Source organism: Anopheles nili, chromosome 2 (genome assembly GCF_943737925.1).
Source record: "Anopheles nili chromosome 2, idAnoNiliSN_F5_01, whole genome shotgun sequence".
NCBI classification, from domain to species: domain Eukaryota; kingdom Metazoa; phylum Arthropoda; class Insecta; order Diptera; family Culicidae; genus Anopheles; species Anopheles nili.
Genome location: NC_071291.1, coordinates 20,967,912 through 20,993,237, shown reverse-complemented (window position 1 = coordinate 20,993,237; position 25,326 = coordinate 20,967,912). Strand labels below are relative to the sequence as shown.

Sequence of the window (25,326 nt, the reverse complement as noted above, 5' to 3'; positions counted from 1 at the left end):
CAGTACCGAAAAAGAGGTTGTGCGTTCGGTGTGTGGAAATGAAAACGGGCCGCTGATAATAGGCTCCACACTTCGAGCTGTTCGTGTATGAATATTCATCCCGTTTACCAGCAGAGCTCGAAGTGCTAGATTAAATCAATCATTTCTAGCGTAAATAATTTGTTTTAACGATTGCAATCGAAGCGCTTCACGGGCTGGATTTTTGTTCCGTTGTCGAATGCGTTTAGGTTTTTTTCCATCTTTTTTTACATTCACAATTGATATTCAATCCGTAAAACGGCGTGCAATGAGAAGCTCACCAACCGCACAGGAATTACTGAAATCCCAACCCTACGGTGCAGGGAAACAGGCGCCTCTCGTCGGCTGCCAATTTGTGGTGCTTTGTGCTTTCATCGTTGAGCCCCACCATCGTTAGCATACCATCGCACGGAAGCCATTATTAATTTCAATCTTCCTTTTCCTGTCTCGTTGTCGCCGCCACCGCCACCACCGTTTCCTTTTCCATCCGCAGGAAAACCGGACCCACTGTCGAACTGCACGATCCTGAACCAGACGTTTGACATGCTGCAGATTGAGTGCCTCGAGGGCTACGACGGTGGGCTGCCGCAGGACTTCCTGATCGAGCTGTACGTGATCGGAAGCCGGCAGCAAATGGCTTCGATTAAATCAAAGTGAGTAGGCAAACGAAGGCGCAGCCGATGATGGACGAGAGACGGCCTCACGGCCGGCGAGTCAGTAACACAACGCGCAATGGCACGTTCCGGAACCCGTCACGCACCGGTTTCGATTTCGCGTTCAATTTCTCCGACCGGCCGACCGCCCGAAGGGGTCGGTTGGTCATCATTAGCCACCCGGGATGGCGATGGGAAGATGGCGAAACCACAGCCACAGGGTAAAGGCGCGTTCCAATCGAAACGGGTGGGACCGTTTAGCTCGGGAAAGGCGTTTCCCGAGGCGCGACTCACCGAAAGGCCAAAACGGAACCGAGTGGAACCAATTAAATTTAATTGATGCCACTCCGGAAAAGCGGCACGAAAGTGGAGCGCGAGAATGCCCTGGCCACGGTGAAGCGAACCGATGGGGCAATTAAAATTTATTAGCATCGAATCGGGATGAGCCTCCCTTTAGTCCGGGTGCCCCAAAAGCGAATTAGCGATGATTATGCCGATTTTTCTCCACAATTTATCAACGGCCCTGCTAATGGTGGCTCGCCCAAGTGGTCCATAATTCGCATTCCTTCTCGCCGGGTAGCTTTCCACTTGCACCGCGGCGATATTGGTGACAATGCGTTCTTTCGTTTGATGAATTTTCTCCCAAAAACCTCTTTCAAATTCATCACGCTCAAGTGGCTCTAGTGGGGATTAAAATTTGTTGACCGTCGCTTCACGATTTCTTGCCGGCTCGTTGTGCAGGATGGCTGCAAGGACGGCTGGGAGTAGCCACCGTGGTACGGCTTTCCCGGCGGCCACAATCCTCCGGCGAGCCGGAATTGCGTACCGAAAGCGCCTCAAAACCCGGGCGAGCGTTGAGCGCTTACTTCATAATCACGCACCACCTCGCGCGAGCGGAACCGGGGCGTGAATTTTTCACTTCGAATTTTGAGGAATTCCAAAACTTACCCACCTCGCCCCGGTGCACAAATGGCCGCCGGCACCGGGCACCGAAAGGAGTTAATTAAAAAGTTAAACATTTTCCGCTGTGATGAAAATGTAAAGTGAATCCCACGGCCCGGGGAAAAGCCGTGACGCCCGGGAATAGCTCCCGCGGGCGGTTGCGGTGGCCGAGAAAGCGAAGGCGCAAATAAGCTTACGAAAGCGAGAAAGATGTAAATAATTCTTACACAACATCGCCCCACGCATCGCGCGGGACGAAACTAAGAAAGTGCACGGAAGCTAATTAACATAGAACTTGGCCATTTCCGATCCTTCGGGCGTTTCGTCCCGGTGCTGCAAGGATCGCTAATGGATGCACGCATTTTCACTCACTCACTCTTTCTCTCTCTCTCTCTCTCTCTTGCTCGCTCTTTGTGCCTAATTGCGGGTCAGGATGCTGGCCAAAAGCAAGGGCAGTAGGTCGTAGGGCGGAAGCATCACAAAAAAAAAAGAAACACGCCACCGGAAAACTCACCCCAAAACGATGGCAAGAAAAATCGCCGGAACGCTTAAAACGCGATAAAGTTGCCCCCCGCGCGACTTCTCGTCGGTATTATATTGATTCCAACGGCCAGGGCGCGCTTCATTGTGTGCGCGCTTTTTTGTTCACCCCTTTCAAGTATATTTTGTTGATGATTTTTCGTCCTTCCGTTCGAGCGAAAGGGAGGAGCAGATGCGTGCGCGAGCGCACGGAAATTGACACGGCCCATGAACTTGGTGCTTCCGGTGCAATTAGCCGGAACAATGGCACCGGCCTTGTGGCCCCAGGCGAGCCGCATCGAATGGGTGCTAATTATCGGCACTGCACAGCCGAGCATTTCATTCGCGCCGCATTTCATTAAGTGAATTTTGCAGCCCGCAACCAGCGGTCTCGGTTGGTCAGCTAGAGCCTCTCCGGACAAAGGCTTCACGCTGAGGAAAGCAGGAAATGGGCTCGGAAAAGCTCGGAGTTTCGGGACACTTAAGCTTGGTGGACTGTCGTCCGTCCTAATGGACGCTCGAAATAATGCACAAAGGAAATGCAACACGAGACAGAAGATAGTGCTAGTAAATTGACTCATCTGTTCGTTGCTTCTGACGCAGATCTCCCTCGTTCGACCTGAAAGGACTTGAGCCGGGCGTTGGCTACAACATCATACTCACCGCCAAAAACTCGAAAGGTTCCAGTGATCCCACCTACCTGCAAGCGTTCACTCTCAAAAACCCCGAAAAGCAAACAGGTAAGTGTGAGGGCCCAAATCGTCGCAGTAACGCGCGAAATTATCCAGCCACTCATTTTCATGCGCCGCCTCCTCCGCCCAAAGATCTCTCGCTCGTGTACTCGCCGGCGTTGCTGCAGATAAAGCCCTTCATCGGGACGCTGCTCGGTGTGGTGGCCGCCATCATATCGATCGCCTCGATCATCGTGTGCATCACCCGGTTGCGTGGATCCGCCGGTCGCGATCGTGATTGTGCCAGCAACATGTCGACGAACGACGCCTCCGGAATCAGCCAATCCATCCCGGACGCGGATCTGGCACGGGAGCAGCAGTGCAACGGCAGCATCGACAGCATCGAAAAGAACCCGGACATCATCCCGCAAGGTACGACCCGTTCCGACGCCGGTCGGCACCGCACCGCCCCGAGTTTCAGTCTGTCTCACTTCGCAGCGAAATTACCGCACCTGCCGGAAGAAGACGAGAAAGCGTTCGAGTGGCTTAACAACGCGGCCCATCCGCGGTTGTACGCGACGGCCGCAATGGCGGAACAGCAGAGTGGTGGTTTGCTGCCAAATGCGGCGACTGCAGCCACCTACGATCCACGCGCTTTCTACGCCCTCGCTAGGGACGTCCAGCAACAGCAGCAACAGCAGCAGCAACAAAGCTGCATGCAACAGAACGTCTACCCGGTGGTGTCATCCGACGGTCAGAACTACATCCCGGTGCATGGTACCATCATCTCGACGCCCATCGTCGGTGGGTATGGCACCGACGCCCACAAGGTACGTGCTGCACCAAGCACTGGTTGGTGGAATTTGTATCGCTTAATTCTTATCGACACCTTCCTTTGCAGCATGATCTGACGTACGCCGACCTGACGGTGAGTGGGAGCGGCCCAGGTGGTGGCACCGGAATGCAGAAGCTTAATTCCGGCCCACCGCAGATGTACGTCAGCGCAACTCTTGGCCGTCCGCGGCAGTCCGACATCAAGCGGTCCGAGCCAACGATCTATGCACAGGTAGGTGTGCCGCGGGAAACTCCACTCGCCATGTTCATGGTATGGTAGCGAACTTTCACCCTGGTTGCGGCAGGCGCTGTGGTCGGGGCCACTTTAGATTGACTTGTGTGAATGCGAGGTTTCGGAAGCCTCGAAGGACCGATTTATCTGGTGGCAGACTGCATGGAGAGGGTGAAAGGGAGCAAAATTGGAATGAAAATTGAATGTTTGATTCGGTGGTGAGCAGCGTTTCGGCCACAGTTGGGTATTTAGAAAGGCAATGGAGGGGGAGGATTTCCTGGACGCCTGTATGTATGCAATATAGATTAGCCGTCCTGCTGCGTTAAAAATAGTTTGCATTATGGATTTATTCTATTTGTGGGCTAAATCCAATCCAAAACAATGCATGTTGCATCGTAATGTTTGCAACGCATGATGCAAGCGTGCTTCTTCTGTACATTATTTATGAAATAATATTCGACACCTTTCAATATACGAATCGAAAGCGAATTTAACAATTGCTGATTTGATTTTAATCATCATTTATTATCGATTCCAGACAAGATAGCTTGGTATGGAATGATGAAAACTAAAACCTAGTTAATGTTTACATTCATACAAAAAACTGTGTTAAATAAAACCTTTCGAAAGCACCTGTTAGGTAAAATTTTAAAATACAAAGCATCCAACTAGGAAGGCTGGATATCTACCAGCTTTATTCATTACAAATAAAGCGTCCACGAGCTCTGGTACAGTGACGGATCATGAGTTCTTTGTTTCGTCTCGAGAGTACGGTTTTTGTTCGACCTGTACATAAAGACACGGTTCACGCCATCACCGTTCATTGAAAGGCTGCTTTACACAAAAGCTGCCCAGTGGGACGTCTTTGGCCGCCGCCTTCGCGCGCCAGCGTGTCGAATCGTTTCACATCTGATTGGGCAAATTTCTCATTAGCGCGGTAAACAATAGCAGCTGCCCGTGGAAATAACGCTGCCCTGTGGCTGGTCGTCCGTCGATTTTCAGCCGCGTTCTAGCCCCGTTCGACTGGCAGCCAGCGTTCACGAGGAACGACACCGAGCGGCCTGGGACAAATTCAAATCATAACTTTCCACCCAGCGCGAACCTGCGCCCGGAGACCGGCTGTGTCTTTCTTCTCGCCATTCTTAAATCTCTACCCATGCACCCGTGCGGCCCGGGGCTGAGCTTGGGAAACGATTTTGGGGTAGCCTGTAGGGATTCACTCTCCACGGGCGAAAATGTGCCCCATACTTTGCATAGCAGTCCCATCGGAGGGCCCCAGGACCGAAGCTCGGTATTTGTGCGTGGTACCACGCCGGGTCCGGATCCCGTCCGGAAGCCACCGAGCATAAATTCAATGCAACCCGGGCACACATTATTATTTCGTTCCGCGCACTCCGTTTTCCCCATCCTTAGCAGCCATACTTTGTTATGTCCGCGTTCCTGGACCTGGTGCTGCGATATCCGGCCGGCACATTTTCGTTGCGTACGTCCACCTGAAGCCACGGTCGCGTCTCGCGCAGCCACCAGGGTCAGGTGGCATTCGACATTCCGACCGCTTCCGGGGTCGTTCCGGGTTGCATCAGGTGAGTGGTTGTTGTCCCCGGGAGGTTCCCGCGTGTTTGCGTCACCGTGTGTCCGGAGAATTTGATGCCAACTAGTGGGCCTGCGGGTTTTGGGAAAGTTTTTAATGAAATATTTAAAATTTCATCATCAAACCCTGGCGTGGGCCGAAAAAAGGCCACCTCCGGGTGGCTTACGGGTAGGCGTCCGTCGCCAGGACAAAATTACTGGCAGACGGTGCCCCGGTGGCCCTAATTGCATATGCGTTCGAGGCGAAGTTTTGCCTCGACCGGAACTCAAAGAGATCGCCACTGGAACAGGGTGCGTGCAACGTGCTGTAGTATCGATACCCACGAACAAACGACTTCCTGCCGCCGGTTCATCATGGCCACCGTTAGCGATGATTTGTTCGAGAAGCCGCCTCACTTTTGAGAGCATCCGTTCTGGGACGATAACATGAATAACTAAATTACGACACGCGCACGAGTTGGTGAAGGCAATATTGGCTAGTTCGCTCTGGTTTCGCTTGCGCCAGGCGTCATCGATTAGCAATCAAGGGAAAAATAGCTAAGCGCTTTGTTTGAGCATCCTCTGCGCCGCAAACCAGTTTATTTAATGCTTCGAATGACCACCGAATGGTGCCATTTCATTACATGGAAATTAAAATCTCTCTCCGCTCCTTGGCGGCACGCTTTTAATTATGCATTTATGATCCATTAGGTCGCCATAATTTGCCCACCCAGCGCACTGCACATTATGCTAATAAATCCACAAATTGGAAGCGACTGTCGGCGATACGTGCATACAATAAATTCGAGCACATTAAATCCCAACCCGGCCACGGGTGTAAATGTTCATTTGCAAATCATTTACAACCGAGCAGGCGTACGATAAATCTAATCCCCCCCCGGGAGCGTGCATTCGAGCCGTGGTTAGAGCGATACGCGAAAAATTCGACTCCGATCGCGGATTAGTGCGATTCGGCGCCACCGGAATTGGGCTCGAAACAGGGGCCAGCAGCTTCCGGGCACGACGGGCACGCAGTTAATCTAGTGCGGTGTGTTTGCTTCACTGCAGGGAAAAAGCTGCACCAGCGCATTATACATTGCCCATGCAACCATTACGGTGTTTATGGCTGTGCTCTGTGTTTAGCGGCGTGGAACGTCGATTAGCAAATTCTGCAACCATTGCAAACCGGTCGGTGGGATACTGAAATCTGGTGCAACATTCATTCTCACTTCGTACTGCATTTCTTAACGGTTCGTTTTGTTTCGTTTTTTTTTTCGTCCATCCCACATAACCCGACCCACCGGGTACTGTTCATCACCCGCCGCTGGAAACTGGTCGAAACATCACACGACGAACGGCCAAAACCGAACAGATCGATCTCGCCCATCATCCCTCCGTACATTCGGGCAACCTCATCTACACGAACGCGCCGCGCCAATCGATTCCGATTTCGCACGCCACCGGCCTTCCGGTCAGCAGCGCCCACCTGCTCCAGCAACATCCGGGGATGCCGGTACCAGCGCCACTTCAAAGGGCGCCCGATTCCGGTCAACCGTCCTCGCTCACGGAACGCTACCCACCGCCACCCCTATTCGGGGGTTCGCTTCCGGTCGGCAATCAACAGCACTGCCCCAGCGAGCCGGTAAGTCAATTCCACGCGCCAACTACGCTCCGTGGTCGAATGTGTGGAAAGTTAAGGGCCGCTATGGCCAACGCTAACCACTCGCACGTATTTACACACGCACCCGCACATACGCAGTCACACAAACACGCACACACACGCGTAAACATCTAATCGGAATTCGATTCGGAATCGCATGCCTATTTGATCCCGGTGATTACCATTTGGGAGCTTTTTGGCATCCCCCCGCACGGAGAGCATCGCAGCGCTTTGGGGACGGTTTTCATTTCGTCACGCTGAATGGAATATTTTTGTGTACGATTTTGGTTTTTAATGTTTGAGTTGCTTTATAATTAAGTGTGCATTATGTTTTGTTTGGAAGGGACATTGTATGCTATGCTTTGTTTCTGTTTTTGAGCATGGATACTTTAGAAAAAAACTCCGAGCTTACACCTACGCGTTAAGAAATGATAAAAGTTGTAAAGGTAATATTCTAAAATCTTTGAACATAAAAATCAACTTGAGAACAAAGCCTCTCATGGGGTGAATGGTTCAATTTCACATGCATGCTGATTCATCGCAATACTTGTTGAATGACTTTTGAAGTAAGAAAGGAATAAATCCAAATGTCAAAACAACGCAAAATTCCATGCGCTAGGATCAATCCTGGCTCTCTGTATCGAATCCTTCGGTAGTGTCCTCGCCGTTATTTGCGCAGAAGAGAAAACATCAAATAAATTAAGCTTAAAATTAATCTCACTGAGGTGTAATTTCGCGATTCCAAAGAGAAGAAAGGAACGCGACAATGCGCTCGTTTTTATCTGTATGTTGTATTCCCCTGCGGTCAAACCGCGAACGCTCGTTCGAGCACTTTGAAATAACGGGCAAAAGATTAAAATCTGCCGCAGAGACGCATGCCGTTCCCGGGGCTCAATCCGGCAAAAAAAAGCTCCACACCAAAGGGTTATCAGCTCGAGGTGGTGTCGTTTCATCGTTCTAATGGATAACGTACAGCCGGTTCTCGCTAAAGTCCCTGCATTGGTTCCAGGACAGGACGCATCGCATTTCGGGTCTGCAAATAAACGACCCGACCGTGCAGAGATAAAATGTGCTCAACTCTCCGTAATGAACGTGAATCCAAGGCAGGAGGTTTTTTTTCCTCCCCACAAACTCAGGACAAACGTGACAAACGCAGGATCTGCGGTCCTTGTTCCGTGGCTGTTGCTTCAAATTGATTGATCTACGGACTTTGGCTTTGGTCGTGGTGTCACCTACCGGCCCAAACCTACCGGGTCTGGTGAAAGTCGTGGAGACCCTTTCCGTAGTGTCATCACCAAAAAAAAAAAAAAAAAAGGATGTCTCTAAGACCACCAGACCGGCTCGAAGCGTGCGACCAGACAAAAGCAGAAGTAAATTGACAATCGGCCACGCAGCGAGGGTGGCACGCAGCGAGACCGGTGCGGATGATTTATGTGTCTGCGAGCGGTCTCTCTGTTTGCTTTTTATCTGCGCCGTCTTTCGATGATGGAAGAGCCCTTGGGCTAATGGGATTTCCGCCATGCGGTGGGCGTGCGTGCGATCGATCTCCGAACCACGACGACGCTGGCGACACTGGCGCCGGTGTGGGCGAGACCTCGGCGAGAGCGGAAGGTCAACTGGAAAGGGGGAAATTTTCCAAAGACCTTTCCCCACCCACACCCCAACTATCGGGGGGGTTGTTTTTTCCCCGCGTCAAGTCCTAATTGAGCTCGCCCAGCTGGTGCGCGATTTATTTCAGTGCAGTCCAGAATAAAGCCAAAGCAACCGTAATTTACTGATTCGCCAAAAAAAAGAAAGGCTATTAGCTGCGATTTTTTGTTCCCAGCTTTCCCAGCTCGTTGGTTTCGCTGCGGTTTGCTTTGGTGGCTTCCGATAAGCAGCTTTCGAGTGCTACCGTAATTGCGAGCTGGGTTGGGTGGTTTGATCTCATTACACTAGCTCCACCGTGTTGGCAGTGACGAAGCATGTCGCTTTGTGTGTCGCTTCCCGAGGGAACGAGAGATACCATTCTTAGTCCGCTTGGCATTGGCTCACCAGGCGATATTTGATTCCTATTTTTTTTTTGGTTTGCTTTGCCCTTCATTTGTTCATAGCAATTAGCTGCGTGATGTCAACCGGCAGACAGACCACTTCAAATGTATTGCTGGCGTATAGAGTGCACGCTAATTATCTGCAAAAAAACACTTCACCTGCCTTCGCATAGCCTTTGCTTTTTAATTGCAACATGTTACTTCATTTTACGCGAATGCTTCAAACGTTTAAATTTTAGCTGTTTTTACAACACTTTTGTTCATATGTGGTTTTTTTTCTTCTTCTTTTTTTCTCTCTTCTTTTCATTTCTTTGATTCAGTTGCTGCACATCCCACCGCCTCCACCTACACCACCTCCTCCTCCTCCGCCCATTCCACCACCCAAGCCCGTTATTCGCGGACCATCCAAAACTCCTGCGGCCATGGTTGGGCTTGATCGTCCGCGTGTCTTACCCACCGCTTACGCTTAACATTCCGAGTGATGCAACTGATTAACGTTTTCCCTTTTTCCCAACATTTCACCACAACCGGGAAACACACAGCCGAGCCTGCTGCAGACGGTTCCCGAACTTCCCCACAATCCGATCGGTCCAGGTCCAGGTCCAGGCGGTGTTTCCGCGCAGGATCATTCAACCGGTGGGTTGGCCACGATTGGCGAGGGCCGGCTGCTGAACCATGCCACGCGCTTCTGATAGGAAGTGCGGCAGCTTCACCAAACGACCGCTCTCTAGAACGATCATCGATACCGAGCTGCCACTGGAAGCCGAATCCCGCATTTGGAGGCTAATGTCCCGGACGGATAGTTGTCGTTCACACAGTTCACAGTTCACGGGGGAACACCCCGAGGTGAGTCGGCTTTAATCAGCGAGGATCTACGCGATCTAGGCGTTCGTTTTCTTTCGATAAGCTCGGCGATGGTGCATGGGTCGCAAGCAAGCTTGCTTTTGGCCAACGTTTGAGAGCAGAATCCGCTTAGTAGCAATCTACCATCCGGCCCATCCTGCTGGGAATCCTGGGGCCACAGCGAAAATCAAATGGGAAATATTCCGGAAATCGCAAAAATCGAAGGCCAGCTGTACATAACGCAACACCGGCAAAAAAAAAACGCAGAGGTAACATCCCTATTTTTTACTAACCGTGTAAAGAACAGGTCCTCGCTTGGGCAGAGGACGGCCGAAACTAACCGAACGACAAATAATATGACATAACATGTAAACAGCAAGGCACCCATGACTGGATGTGTGAGTGTGTGTGTGTGTGTGTTTGTGTGTGAACCGTGTAAAATGTATGACTGTCGATGCTCACGCGAGCGACACCTAACCGGCGACTAACCGTGTCTGTTACATATACTATTTGTGTTTGTCTATAACCATCGAATCTAACAAACAAGTCAACCAAACAAAAAAAAACCCAACTAAATCCCTAAACAAACATTACCCAATCGTTGGACTGGAGGTGGAGTCGATTGCTAAACGTAACGTAAACCATAACGCTATAAGTAAACTAAACCAATCATCTTCTTACTCTTAAACTAAACTAAAAACCCGAACGAAGCGTGTAGTTTGTAATATGGAAACCACTTAAAAACCGATCCCCGTCTGATAAACACGGAAAAGTTCATACTGGCACCGGAGATCGCGGGACAGAGTGAGCATAAGTAGTTAACGCTAAATGAAACCAAACAAACAGAAAACTAAATCAAACTAGATAAACGAGTACGGAAAGGGCGCCGGGCGTGTGCGAGAGAAGACGGCCGACATTTTGTTTGCGATGAAAATGAGAAACCATAGTTTGTTGATGGACTCGCTGGAGTCACACGAGCGGTGGCCCTGGCATGGGTGGGGCTGGCTTGAGGATTGGGTGTAATATACTGTAATTAAAACACTGTCGCCAGATATTCTACGGTAATCTTTAGCCTCTTTGAGCAGGTGCTGTGTAAAGAAAAGCCAAAACAAATTAGTTGACACTACAATAAGCGTGAACGGACGGACGGTGTGGGATGTGGCATCAGAGAGACAGCGGGAGGATTCAAACGATTAGCGAATGATCAAAACCATTACAAAGAAACGTAGAGGGACAAAAGCGTTTTAGCAAATATCGTCGCCGGAAGGCCGTGAAGCAAGGTCCATCTCCGGCACCAGCCTCGGCAATCGGGTGGCCTGGCGCGTGAAGTAGATTAGCATGAAATGGATTTTTTTTTCTGTGGGACGAAAGGCTTCGTCGGGCGTGAGCGATGGTGAAAACCGCTTCCCCGTGGTTCCCGTTTGTACAGTAGATTTGATTAAAAGCAGACAAGTATAAAATTATAACACGGCAACAATAACTGCAGCTAACCAACAAAACGAAATGAAAACCTGCCAGCCGTGCTCCGGTGGGGTTGGCAACTGGCCACTAAATTGCCCCGTGCCGAATATGTAAACGATGTTTTGAAGGGAAAGGGTAGAAAAAAGAGACAGCGAAAGAGAAAGAGAGAGAGAGAGAGAAATTGCGTGGAAAATTAATTGTTAACTAGCCAAGGGAGCGTTGAGCTGAAAAAGAATCACGCTAGAATCGCGAAGAGAAGGAAAAGAAACACACCCATTTCTCACATGTTTTTCTCTACGCGACCGGTCGGTGGTGGGTGAATCGTTTTGAAATAAATGAAAAAAGCAGGGATTATTTAACTTTCTTTCATGCATCGCCTTTCCTGTTTCGTGGGCTTCGAAGCATCACATCCGAAATTGATACTCGATGACAGGCAGCACAGTCCGGAAAGGATCGTTGGAAACCATCGCGAGGTGAGTGAAGAAACCACAACTAAACTCTAGCAAAAGGGATTAGATGTTAGCGGGCATAAAATGCAATAATACTGTGTTCGGCTGATATGTGGCGTTTTGTAAAAGTGATATCACATCGCGACGCTTTTTAAACAAGACCTATCGTCCGTTTATCGTGATGGTTTGAGTGGAGAAATTTTATTCGCAATTTCCGCTCCACAGGAGCCAATTAGTAGCCTCTTCTGCACCCTAATTGTCGTAAACCGTTCGCTTTCTGTGCCATAAAATATTCCTTTGACGGTGTAACGACGGAAGAGGAGCAGAACAACAAATGCAATTTTTCCCTCTTTTCTGTTCTTTTTTTTCTTTTTCTTTTTCTTTTTCTTTAGCTTATTCGAAAATTACGCGACTTCAAACGAATCGTTGCCCGTAACGTTAACAAAACCAAGCAGAACTCGATTTGCATCTTCGACCAAGGAAAATGCCACCTCCTCACCGGTCGAGTAGCAGCTGCCCCGCGATGAAAGGGACATTTTTCATTTCGAGCATCCGCGAATCCGGAACCAAGCGCCCCGGTGCATTCGCAATCGGAAACGGAAGGCAGCCGCGTTTGGTTGAAGCAGCAAAAAAAAAGAAAAGCACCCCCAACTCGACGGCACCGGCAGTCCGACGAACCGTTAAGTGATCGCGTGCTGGCCCAGCGTGACAGGGAACGGGCGAACGAAATGCAACCCTGCCGCCGCCGGCCTTTCGACAGTTATTGCAAATTGGATTGAATGCAAAATTAATGGCATGCATCATTGGTGCGGACAAATTTTCGCTCGCTTCACGCCCTTCGCGTGGCTCGTTTTTTTTTTCTTCTGCAGATTGCTGTAATGGACGAAAATTAACGATCTCTGGCCCCAAAGGAGATGGGTCGCGTTTTAGTTCCTTGGTGGTCCCGTGGGTGGGAGAAAGGATTTTCTTTCTTCGATTGACCGACTGGTTGGGTCGACACCTGTCGGCACGTGAACGGATACGAGCGTCGATTTGACAAATTTACATCGATCAGCTTAACCCGACAGCGACCCGTCGCGAGGCACGACGTTTGCTCATTTGTAACGCCACGTTCATTATGCGCTAACGAAGTCGATTGAATAAAAGGATGTTTTTTTTTTGAAGACTATTGGGTTTCAATTGACCGTTCGACACAGAAAATCGAACTAGAAACTAGCCCAGTGGGAGTAAATTGCTTTCATGGAAATTCACCAAATCGATTTTGCTTACATTTCTCTTACGTAGACCTCTACTTCGCAACTGAAATTTCTTTCCACAAGGCTGGGTTGAGCAATTTGGACGGTTAACGTCCCGGAAAGCTTATCATAATTTACTGCTCGATTGTCAAAATTACAGTTCCATTGCAAATCGTTACGGCCTTTGTGGTATTTGTTCACAATCTATTGAAAAAAAAGGTTGTGCTTTTCACCGGTTGATTAACATGGAAACTTATCAGTTGCTTAATTTAAAAAAATATGAGTGATTAAAAATTACTCAGTTATCAGTTTTACTAAATGTTTGGCATTCATTTTACGCTGAAGATTATGAATATCACTCTACGTTGACTAACGTAAAGCTCTTGTACGATGTGTTTTTCTGACAAAAATCACTACTTGTGTGACCATTTTATCCTTAAAAGAATCACCACACACACGAGTTGTTTTATAGTTTGCGGAAGCGTCGCTGGTTACGCAGTAAATTTTTAATAAATTGTCCAACCGTACCGCTATTTTCTCTTTGCAATCCTAGGCTATCCGGCATCACCAGCGGATTGCGTTGCTTCTTGCCGGGCCTACACGCGTAAACCATTGCTTATCGCAATCGACACGTGGACGCACACTGAGGGCTCATAAATTCGGTCGTAAATCGGAATCGCGCCCGCTCCCAGACCCGTGGATTATCGTTCTCCTATCCCTCGGGCGCTCGTACTACCTTTCTTTTCATTTCCCGGTTCTGGTTCTGGCATGTCTTTGTTAACTGCTGCCGAGGCAACGATAAGGTTGCGACCACCGGTCACCGGTACCGGCCCGATGGTGCAGTAAATCTTTCACCGTTCGTCGATCGTTTTTACCCGTATTTTCCTCTCTGGCATTGTATTTTTTTTTTTTTGCGATCCCCTCTTTCTCTGGCAGGCTTTCGTTACGACCATCCGAGAGCGTGTTTTGTGTGTAGTTGCAGCATCTTTCTACGTTTAGTGTGCTTTTTATTTCCCGCATAGGAAGCTTGCCACAGACTGGCTGGCCGGTATATTCGCTTCTTGCGCTTCGGAAATTGGAACCGATTGTTTTCCGTTACTCTTTGCTTCCGTGGAACTGATGACTGCAACCCGAATCTTGCAAAGCCGTATTTTTCCCGCTGCCGAATTGTTATGCCTCCTTTGCCGTAACCAGCCGTTTTTCCGCCTGCTTGTTTCGATTAGCTTGTTGCTATGGACGACCGTAGAGCGATCGAACTTGCATTAAACTAGAGCTCAAGATTGCAAGTGTTGTTTAAGCCAAAGCTAAGTTTAGACATCCTTACTTATGCCAAAGATTAAATCAAATGACCTTAGTTTCCACAAATTTCATATCATGTTTCACGTTTAATTCACAATTGAAAATGTATTTAGAAACGTGTGGGCCGATTACTATGCAGTATCGTTTCTTCCCAAGTCCACCTAACATATCATCACTCACTCTCGTTTCAATGTCGCTGCTACAACGCCGATTGCAGCGAAGAAGATTTATCTCACTTTTTCTCCCACCGTTGGCTTTTTTCTCGGGCAATAAAATCCAAACAACTTTCCCAACACGTGTGTCCGTCATCGCGCACCGGCTTCCTTGGCCGCACCACTCAATCCACCAGGATCCTATCCTGGGAGGTCCACTTTCGGGAGCCTTTTAAAAGTGAACCCATCAAACCGTGCCGGCGGCCGAAAGCTCCAACAGAAAACGAAGCGCAAAAGGGGGGCAGATTCTTTTTTATTTTTTTGTACGCCTCCCAAACCACCCAAACTGCACGCTTCGAAGGGTGCTAAAGGAGTGAAAAAGCGAATTCTGACACTTGCCAACGTGCGGAACTCACCAGTTACGGTCCCTTCCGCCTTTTTGGAATCGCCACAGTCCAGGATCCCCTGACGCGCGGTGCCCGTACTCTCGGCAGGCGTGTTAATAAATTTTCACAGTCGATAAATTATTCAGTACGGTTGTGAATTAAAATCCGCCCGTTCCCGGGCACTACCTTTTCTTCCTCGCACCCAAGTCACTTATTATCCTTCGCACCAAGCGCAACTTCTTTCGCGTGCTTTTCGGCTCGATCTCTCCTTCTCTTTCACTCGCTTTAACGGTGGTATCCATGCTTTTATGGGTAAGCGCTCTTGTCCTAAGCGCGCACAACATTACCGCCAACAGGACGTTCATATGGGGCCTAGTCCTCACGTGGGCGTGTTTGTGGGTGTATGCTTGGAGATCATTTAAAAAAACAAACCCCTCCCCCCCCCCCCCCACACACACACACACACACGAACACATCAAACAAACAAACACCGGCCAAAGGGCCACACCGGGTGTCCCGGCCCAAGTCCCATGCCGACCCGAAAGGTGATGAAAAAGGATTGCCTTTGTTTCAGTTGGCTCGGTGGATGCGGGGGGCATGATTGTTTTGCTTTGTAAGAATTAGATTTACAACGAAGCGAAACAAATCCCCACCCGATTGTTGTGTGTGTGTGCTTTTTTTTGTTGTTTTTGTTGTAGGGTTACTCTTTTTTATCCTTACACACCGCACCGACGTAACAAGACGATAAAACGCAAGTTAGCTCTCGTGTGCTTGGACTGAAGGTGGAATGAAAAATTTGCCCCAAACAGGCCGCCGGTCCACAACAATGCGCTCGGACCAAAAACAAGGGCTGCAATCGGGAAATGAAAGCCGTTGGCTCACGGTTAGGGTGAACTGGGCGAAGGTTTTTCATTATGGCCCTTGCCTGCGAATCCCTCCTGCGCCATTGTTCACGTCGTGGGGTGGCGCGAGGTGCAAACAACAATCGTAAATTATCCCTCCCGAAGGTGGCGCCGCGATCACCATGCAAACCGTCACGCCGAAAGAATAAAGAATGCAGCCGAAAGAAAGGCATGTGCCCGATCTGGGACGGGCTGTAAAAATACAAAGTTGGGCCACCTTTTTCGGGGAGGTTTAAGGCTTCCGGTTGCGTTTCTATTGTTGTTCCGATCTACGAGCTCGTAATTAAGTTGTAATTGAACGTGCTGCTTCTAATCAGCAGTTTATTTGCCTTGTGAAAAGAGACACACACACACACACGTGCGCGCACTGCGATCACGTAGAAAACCAGCGCACTCGCAACGGCACGTAGGTGAGCACGCCGGCAATGAAGGCACGCCGAATGAAGGAAAACTTTGGAAATAGGAGAAAAAAAAACCTTAACAAGACAATAACACGACGGAATTACTTTTCGAATCGGCAATAAATTGCTTTCCTTTACACGCTTGAAAAGGCACTATTTTTATTCGAGCCATAATGAACTTAATTTCGCCTAAGCCAATCCTCCAATATGTGCATTCGTGCGAAGGCATTTCAGTACAGATAGCAATGCAAAAAATGCATGATTTAAAAGCTGTTTGTCGATTGATTTCCAAGCACGCAAAAGGCAAGAGAAATGTGCTTTGATAAAAATGAGCCAACTCTAACCGTCAAAAGTCCGTGTGGCTCGTTGAAATACATTTTCTACAGCTCCCAGTTTCCGGCACGATATTTATCCTTCATACATATACCATCCACAGGCAATCAAACAGGATTTGCCATCCGGTTTACTACGTTTTAGTATGTTTGCTCGCATCCTCACCTATCGCCGGTTTGCATCCTGCTCATCAGGATCGCCAATGGCCAGCACGTTTCGGGTTGCAGTTTTCCATTAGGAATTCTCCCCCCGAAATTAGGAGCATTTCGTTTTCTTTGCTCCCATGTCGCTCGTTGGCAGTAAAGGGCATAAAATCTCCATTCGTACCCATTTCCCGGGTGTTGGTGGAACAAACATTCTCTCGTCCCTATGGATCGACCGCGGGCACATGGAAATCCATCCGTCGTAAGCGACGATGCCGGCGGACCGCATGGCAAAAAGTGGACAGGGGTTGATCGTTTTTGCGCCCGGAAAATTATATTTACCATCATAACCATGTGCAATCGAAAGTTGTACCCTGGGAAATGACCTCCGGCTGGGGAGAGCGTGGAAGCGCTCGTTGGGTGTAGTTTTCCCCCCTTAAGGTATCACCAAACTGCATGTTGAGCAAACGAAGCAAAAAGCAAACCGGACCTTTTGAATGCTCGGGCCCGGACAAATTGGTGCACTAAGGTTCGGAGGACGAGCCAGGAAGCGAAGGATGAAAAATGAACGTTGACCAAACTGAGATGATCGCACACACAAAAAATGCATATCCTTACAAGAAGAGGGCCCAAAAGGAAGTGGAAAAAAATAGCCGGACAGGAAGCGGAATTCGATTGTTTGTCGGAAGTGGCAGCATGGTCGAGGTCTGGTCGAACTGGGCATTGGGCGAGGGTGTGAAAGTGTTTGTGTAAGTTTAGAGTTTTTGTCCGGTACTTGCAACCCCCGCATTGATGCGAGTGACCAACAGGAACCGTGCTCTGTTCCCGAGCGATTCCACTTCACCAGACTCTGGCTCCAGACTCACTGCCCCGGTTGCATCCTCGATAACAAGTTTGGTGACAAACACATTAAAAGTGCAAATTTACGATCGTGTTTTTGCCGCCCCGAGGCGGCTGACTTTGCCATGGGGGCTCTCGGGTTGTGCATGGAACTAAGGAAAATTCCAAAGTGTGAACCACAATCCACGGGATGGGGCAGGATTAGGAATTGTTTTTCGTGTGGTCGGTAAAAGTCAACTCCCACGGGGAAATGGACATGACTTAAAATGCCACCTGGAAGAAGTGCAGCTTTGTTTGGGGAAAAAAACGCAATTCCACCAGCAGGCGAATTATATTTTCGATTCATCAATCAAAGTAGCGCTTTTACAAACCAGCTCAACTGTTCAAAGCACGTGGTAAACAGACATTTTGTTTAATGAAGGAGACTTTGTGTGTCAAAAAATCCTTTCTATACCTGGCGAAAACGCAAAATATACCAAGTTTTTGTGATTCATATTTCCCAAGACACGATTTATTCAAAACAAAATTCCATAATTCAATCATAATAATTTCACTGTTCGAGCAGGTTGAAAAGTTAATTGATAAACAATATTTCAATATATCAAAATAACGATCTGGAATGTATCCAAACAGTAACAGTAACAAAATCAAAATAATTATGACACATGCAAGAAACAAACTCGTTCCTGTTTGTTAAAAAAAATTGAGAACATGTAAGCCGATTTAAAAACTGCTATCATATGTGCTGAAATTTTAGTATTGAATGAAAAAGGTTTTGATCATTAAAACGGGTCGAATCGAAAGAAATGCCACCTCTCTGATGATATACTCTTCTGTTAGTTTTGAGCTGAAATTTAAGGTAAGGATGAATGTTTTTCACCATAGAACTGGAAATTTCTCGATCTTGCAAACGGATAAAGCCAAAAGAAAGTTTTCCTCTTTACTGACATGTTCACTTGTAACTTATATGCATAAGTTAAAAGCCTTGACTTCAACTTTAACTTTAAAGTATGGTAAGTCAATATTATCTCCTGTAACTTATACGTAAAAGTTTTACGTTATGATCTTTGAATTTTATTAGAGGATTGGTTCGTTGAATGTTCTTAAACATAATATCTTAAAGAACGAAGTAAATCGAATTGAAAGCTACCCGTCTTCTTACATGTTCTCTCGTTACTTTTTTGCTGATAATTAACTGATATTTTGTTGCCGATATTTGGCTTTACATTGACATTTATTTTGGATTGATTGGTAGAGCTCATTTTATCGTTTGTTTTGGAGAAAAAATGTTTGTAATAAGATGGAAGTAAAAATTTATTGTATTTTATTTTATTATATTTTTCATAGTGAATTCACAAACTCAAGAATCCAAGAGGATTTATACCCATTAACTCTTGTACGAGTTTTAGAGCTCAATAGACCACAAACGCACCTGATGGAATCGAAAATTAAAAACTCAAACAAAGATCTGTAAGTTTCTTTGCCACAGCACACGGAGCGCGTTTTAAAACCTAATCACTACTCTTTCCGAAAGTCCTCAGAACGACAAGGTGTTTGGTCGTGGTATTTTTACAAAAGAAAAAAAAAGCAAGATCATGTCTTGGCACCTTTCTTGTCATCCCCACCCAAAAGATCTAAAGGCCCTCGGGTGTTATCCCCGCAACATAATCGTAATTCTTCATACCCATCCCGAGAGCCGACATCGAAAGTAAACCTTCCCAACGGGGGGAGAGAGAATTCCCTTTGGCCCGCCCCAGATTCTGCCCTCCGGCAGGGCGTACAAATTATGCGCCAGCATAAACGGCACCCCGAGTGCCGACGCACTCGAAAGTCAAACGCATCGCCTTAATACCTGCACAACTGCGGCCCCATCCAAGAGGGAGTGTCCCGCGTCGAACCCTTTGGAAATTCGCGTTTCGCATGAATTACGCCGTCTACGTGCTCAAGCCCGCAAGACACCCCCGGAAGAGCGTTTCGGAATCCGGTATCCGGGATGAGCGTAAATTACTGCAGGGACACCCCCCTTGTGCGGGTCCGCGGGCGTGACTGCGACTTCATCCCTCGCGGGAAAGGACTCGTTTCGCATGCCGTGTCCCGCTGCCGTTCCGGTGCCCACAGGGATGAATACTTGTGCGGGTTAATCACCAGGGCGCGCCTGAACAGGTACCAGAACCGGCGCTGAAAAGTTGTAATTTGGCAAGGTATTTACCGACGGTGTGGCATCGCAGCGCCGGTTCCTTCGTCGCAAATCATGAGAAAATGAGCTACAGTCGCTGCTTAGTGGTGGGTTGGTAGTCACCCGAGCCCGGTAAGGGAATACATATGATGGTACAAATTCACTCCGCGGCGTGATGAGTGGCCCCTTGTTTCATACCTTGTAGCTAAGCGAATTTGTTACTGACAAAAATTTACACATTTACCTCTAACCGTTGAATAAGTCCCTTGCGCAAATCCGAACCATCTTGCAGTGTATAAACACACACCAAGCAAAAATTTTAAACGTTCATCTGTTCAATCCGTTTGAATTCAAAAATACATTTTATAAAATCGTTATTATCAGATCTTGTATCCTGACAATTAACACCTTGAGTGCCACATCACCAAAAAAGTGGGTGATGTAAATTTTTACAAAACGCCATGTCACCCATTTTTGGGTTACGGCAAAAACGCTTCATTTTGAAATGCCATTTTTTAGTATTTAGAACAGCTATTATTCTCACTTATCACATTTATGACCAAACAGAAATACAAATGAACGCAAAGAAAGCCAATAATTTATCACACACGTAGAACGTGTAGAATTAGAGCCGGTGCAACCGAGGCTCTGGCGTATGAGCAAGAATCGCTTGAATCGTGGCATTTTGTGCACTTTCCTAAAAAAACGCTTGGCACGCAAGGTTTTAATTCAGTGAACCTATATCGTTGAAAAGTACACTGTAAATTCCCAATAAATAAGCTGTTATATCTTTTTTATAATGGCATATAAATTGCACCTTGCTGGAAATGCACACTTTGCTGCTGGGGTTGGTTTTATAAATCGCTGGATATGAAAAACATAAGGTATATGAGAACGTAACGCATTAACTACAAGAAGAACAGATTAATTTGAAATTGATAAATGATACATTTGTAACAAATCATATACATAACTCTATGGATCACTTGAATCCACACGCTGTTAATCTTATTTCTTGCTTAGTACTAATAGCCTGGAGCGAATTAAGATACCTCATTTGATTATCTGTCAGTATTTCAAAGTTTTACACATATGCAAAGGATTGTCAGATATTTTTATTAATTTAAATCCAGTTTATGACCCCAAAAAGTTGAGCACCTCAATTTCAATTTGATGCGAGTTAAGTAATGTGTTCCCGACATACACACAGACTATTGGCAATTCGGACATAATGATACGACCATGATTGGCTTTTTTCATTATGTCGGACAATTAAAAAAAAGTGCTTCCAAATGAATAGCGATTATTAAGCCTTCTGTACAAACACCAAAAATATTAAATGAACGTATCTGACAACCACGACTGCCGAAACCATATCGAGAATATAATATTTCTCGCATTTTCGCAGAGCCTGCCATTCAAATTGTATGTGCATCGCTTGCTGCGTGTTGATGTACGGTATGGGATTTCAATATATCAATCAACACGCCACACGTTGCGCTAATTTCCCGAAAACCAATGTGCAAGTTGAATGAAAGCCTGCATACGCCAATGTGCACGTCATACTCATTACAAGCTCTTTCCTGCACACAATTCCTAATCACAGGCATTTGTGCTTCTGCCAAAATCAATGACCATAGTACGCTGCCCTATTTTTTTCAGCCTTATCACTGCATATATAAACCATCCTACACCCAACCGTCTACCAAAAGTTGATTGAAGGTGAGTTGGCCCCCGGAAAACCGCGCCCGTAACGAACCCATCCGATTTGGACGGCTCTAATCAGCAACAGTTGCAACATGCAAATTTCGAACGCCGCCTACATGGGAATTCGCGGAGTCAAATGGTCCACAACGGTCAACATCAAAAGCACTCGAATGTTTGATCAGCCTTTTTGCCACCTTTTTCCCGTGACGTGGAGAGTGAATCATGCAATGATCATACTAAGCGAAATTTTCCGGACACCCAACTGTAATTGAGATGATTAGCTTGACGTACGGAAAACGTCAAGGCTGTGATCCAGGCCTTTGTTTTCCTAGTGCTAAAATAATTTGTGCCTCTATTTGATCCGCTAAAGTGTAGGAAGCAGTGTTAAAGTTAGTTACAAGTACAATAATGAGGTTCACGATGGTAAATCGAAAGCCATTATTTAAAAGTAAAAATGAAACAAATAAAATCAACATGTTACCGCTTAATTTTTGTGAATTCTGAATCAGTTCGCTAGACTTTGTGTGTGTGGTTAAGCTCAAACGGCATTCTTTCATCTCACCGTTTACACTGTAGACACATTCCATTCGGCATACGCCTGTGGATGATGGGGCGATTCCATGCATACTTAAAAATGCACTCCCCATTAACGTATTGTGTAGCGGAAAACGCATACGCCCCTGGGCAGAATTTGGCCGTTTGCCAAAATGCAGGGTTACGAACAATGCCGATTGACGAACATTATGTGATGTTTTTTTTTTGTGAAAGTATCGCAAATTGAATCAATCAAACCGCAACTTCCGCACAACCAGAGTAGCCACTGGCAGTAAACGTATAACGGAAAGTTACTAGCAGTACGGAGTAATGAAAGAAGATTTTTGGAATTCTACAATTCAAGGTATGGAAAACTACGTTGAAAAATGGTAAATGATGAATGAAATTCTTTTTCATGATCGATCCCCGGTTATTTATGTTATGTGCTTTATGCGATTCGGTATTAATGCTATGTGTTGATTGAATAATCCTATACAGTTGTGAGAAATGCTTTTTTGCAACTCACATTTTGTTTATCATTTGTGCATTATGTTCTGTTACGCATAAGCATAGTTTCTGCAGAGTTTTTAATTGAAATTAAGCCTTGGCTGTGAACTTGTTATTTTTTCTTTCTTATCATTATTTCATTTCATTCATTTTCATAGCATTTGTTGATGCTGCTTCCTTTCGGCTTATGCAATGTGTGTGCCCAAGCCATAAGTAATGCATGAAAGGTTTATTTAGATAGATATAATGCCTTGTTTTACTCTATTTGCTTGTTAAAACTGTGGCCCACTTTGAAACGCTCAAGCTTAATGCCTAGCAAGTATGCGTAAAATCTTGAGAACGATCCAACAGTTTGTTCTCAACACGCCCAATGCAGAACTTGCAGCACGGTGTAACAATAATTAAGCGATTTAATACTCCAACCAACGAGGTTACACCTCATAATCTAACACAATCGCCTAAACCTTCTGCGAACCTATTCAATTAAGCGAGCACCCGCAAGCGTGCGAGTATTGCAGACGATTATATCCGTGTAGAACGGATCCTTTTGTAACACCCGTCAACGCCATTGCACACAAGCAGGGTTTTCAATCCCGGCACGGATGCGAAGGAATGCACTCATCACCTGCTACTCGGTAGGAGCAAATATTTTATTTCGGCAAATTTAATCACCACTACTTGATTTTCGTGCCACAGCGCTCCAAACCATTGCACGGATCTATGAGTAATTTGTTGCTGCATGTATGCTTAGCGCTGTATCTTCAAGTAACAGTCGTAGCATGAACTATGTTAATTCATGTGTATATCACGGACATTTTTGTATTTCCCAATAGTCGTTCAATCTCGCACTTTGATAGCTTCTGTGAACGATATCAAAAACGTGCTTGATGTGTAAATAATGCTGAATTATAATTGCACGTGCTTCATGGCCCATGTGACAGCGTTTGCATATCCTATGCCTTGCAGAAATCATCGCAACCAAAACGCCAACAGGATAGTCTTGAATAAGAGCGGAAATCCACCATTGAGCCAGCGAAGAGAAAGTCCTCCAGCGTACCAACGGCCGCCCTATTTACGCCCTTCAACACCTGAATCCCGGAGACCCGGAGGCTGTGGTCTCCATCATCTAATCGTCGCCTCACAAAGCGAGCCTCTCGGCGGGCGTGGAATTAATCGAAACGGAAGCTCATAACCGTCAGTGAGAGAGCGCACTCGACAGGGAAGCACAAGACCCCAACGAAGGGGTTAATTGACCATCCGGCAGACCAGTTCTCGCAGCAGTTCTCTCGCGGCAGAGGTGGCGCCTGATTATGGCACCGGAAATGGCGCAATAAATCAGACTCCTTCCGATCTGTTTCGTTGCCATTTCCGCACGATCCGCGGCAGGAAGCGACTGCGGTGCAAGAAATTATCATCAAGCGAACACACCGGTCGGATGCGTATAACAATTTCCTGACCGGCTTTACGCGAAAGCGAAAGCGTCTTTACGCGCGATTCACCAACCACGCATCAAAGGGCTAGAGTGAGGTGGAACAGCTTCCGGTGGCGTATGGTGCGCTCTCTGCCGGAAATGCTCGTTTACCAAGCGCCAAAATCGAGCGTTGAACGGGCGCTGATCGGTTTATCGGACTTGCCTAGCGGGCACTGGGAAATTGTGTCGTGCCGAAAATGGAAAATGGCCGTGGGTTTTGATGGACGGGATTTAAAGAGAGCTTGAACGACATGCCGTCATGGTCACGAAATTCACCACCACTAGCGGGGCCGTAATTTGGACGGATATCTTTGGGAAGATCTCCTCACTTGGTGACTTCCGAAACCGGCACATCCCAGGGCCGGACGGACCGTGATGAATGTGCCCGAAAATAAACACAGATTAAATATCATAATTAAATTACAGACGACACCGGGGGCGAGACGTGACAAACGACACCCAGGGCATTCTCTCGCTCGCCCTAAGAGACAAACAAATGGAAAACGCGACCGTTCGTTTGACCCGTTCATTGCCTCGGTGCCGTATTTCGAAGAAATGCGCTGCAGACACCACCACGGACGTGCTGCAGCTGCCACGATACGAGCCTCGGTGCACCCTTTTCCGGAGTGGATTCAGCCGGCGTGGGGATGGCGACCCCGGGAAGCCCAGGACCTGCGACACATCGCTGACGGAGACGTGTTTACACTGCTGCTAAATTATTACTGCTGCTGCTGCTGCTGCAGCGGATGGCTCTGATTACGGTACCGACCCGCCTTGACGGTCGTCTAGGTTTGCGTGATCTTTGTTTGACCGGGGGAAATTATAGCTTAAATTACAGAAACCCAGGGCTCGCCCTGGGTGAGCGGTATCGGAGAGCTTCAGCGATGGGTCACCGTCGGTTGTGTTACGTGCTCGATGGGTTTTCCAGATAGTTTCCCGTCATTTTGCCGACCGAACGGAGACGTCGCTCCAAGCATTAATGGGAGGTGTTGAGGGCGATCGTATCGTACCTGTGCCACTGGGCGGTTTATGGCTGTCGCAGATCAATGCATAACCCACTATAATAGAGCGTTAATGCAATCATGCTTACCGTTCCTTTCCGAAAGGTCCTGGCAAAATCGCTTGGCCGGAGTATGAAATTGATTTCGTATGCAACACATCGAGGAAACGTGACGCCAGCAATTTGTGCCACCAAGTGTTCCAAGTGTGATGTGACGATGCCCACTAACGGGCTGATTTGAAATTAATTTCCTTAGCGGGAAACAATGGCTGGATGCAAACAATCCCTCATCAGCTTGGTAATAAACGTGCACATATGCTTCGTGCTTTAAGTTGAGACCATCGAGTACATTCTTCAGT

At 47.3% G+C, this 25,326-nt stretch overlaps 1 protein-coding gene across 1 annotated transcript in view; it reads left to right on the top strand.

Annotated features, from left to right (window-relative positions):
* LOC128731673 (neural cell adhesion molecule 2) overlaps nt 1–9,820 on the top strand; it is a 113,113-nt gene extending 103,293 nt beyond the window's left edge. The window contains exons 12-19 of the mRNA XM_053824809.1: nt 512–671; nt 2,736–2,872; nt 2,957–3,235; nt 3,302–3,633; nt 3,705–3,869; nt 6,811–7,080; nt 9,449–9,553; nt 9,671–9,820. Of these exons, the coding sequence (XP_053680784.1) occupies nt 512–671; nt 2,736–2,872; nt 2,957–3,235; nt 3,302–3,633; nt 3,705–3,869; nt 6,811–7,080; nt 9,449–9,553; nt 9,671–9,820 (1,598 nt within the window). The remainder of the gene's footprint in view (nt 1–511; nt 672–2,735; nt 2,873–2,956; nt 3,236–3,301; nt 3,634–3,704; nt 3,870–6,810; nt 7,081–9,448; nt 9,554–9,670) is intronic.
* Nucleotides 9,821–25,326: the final 15,506 nt, after the last annotated feature.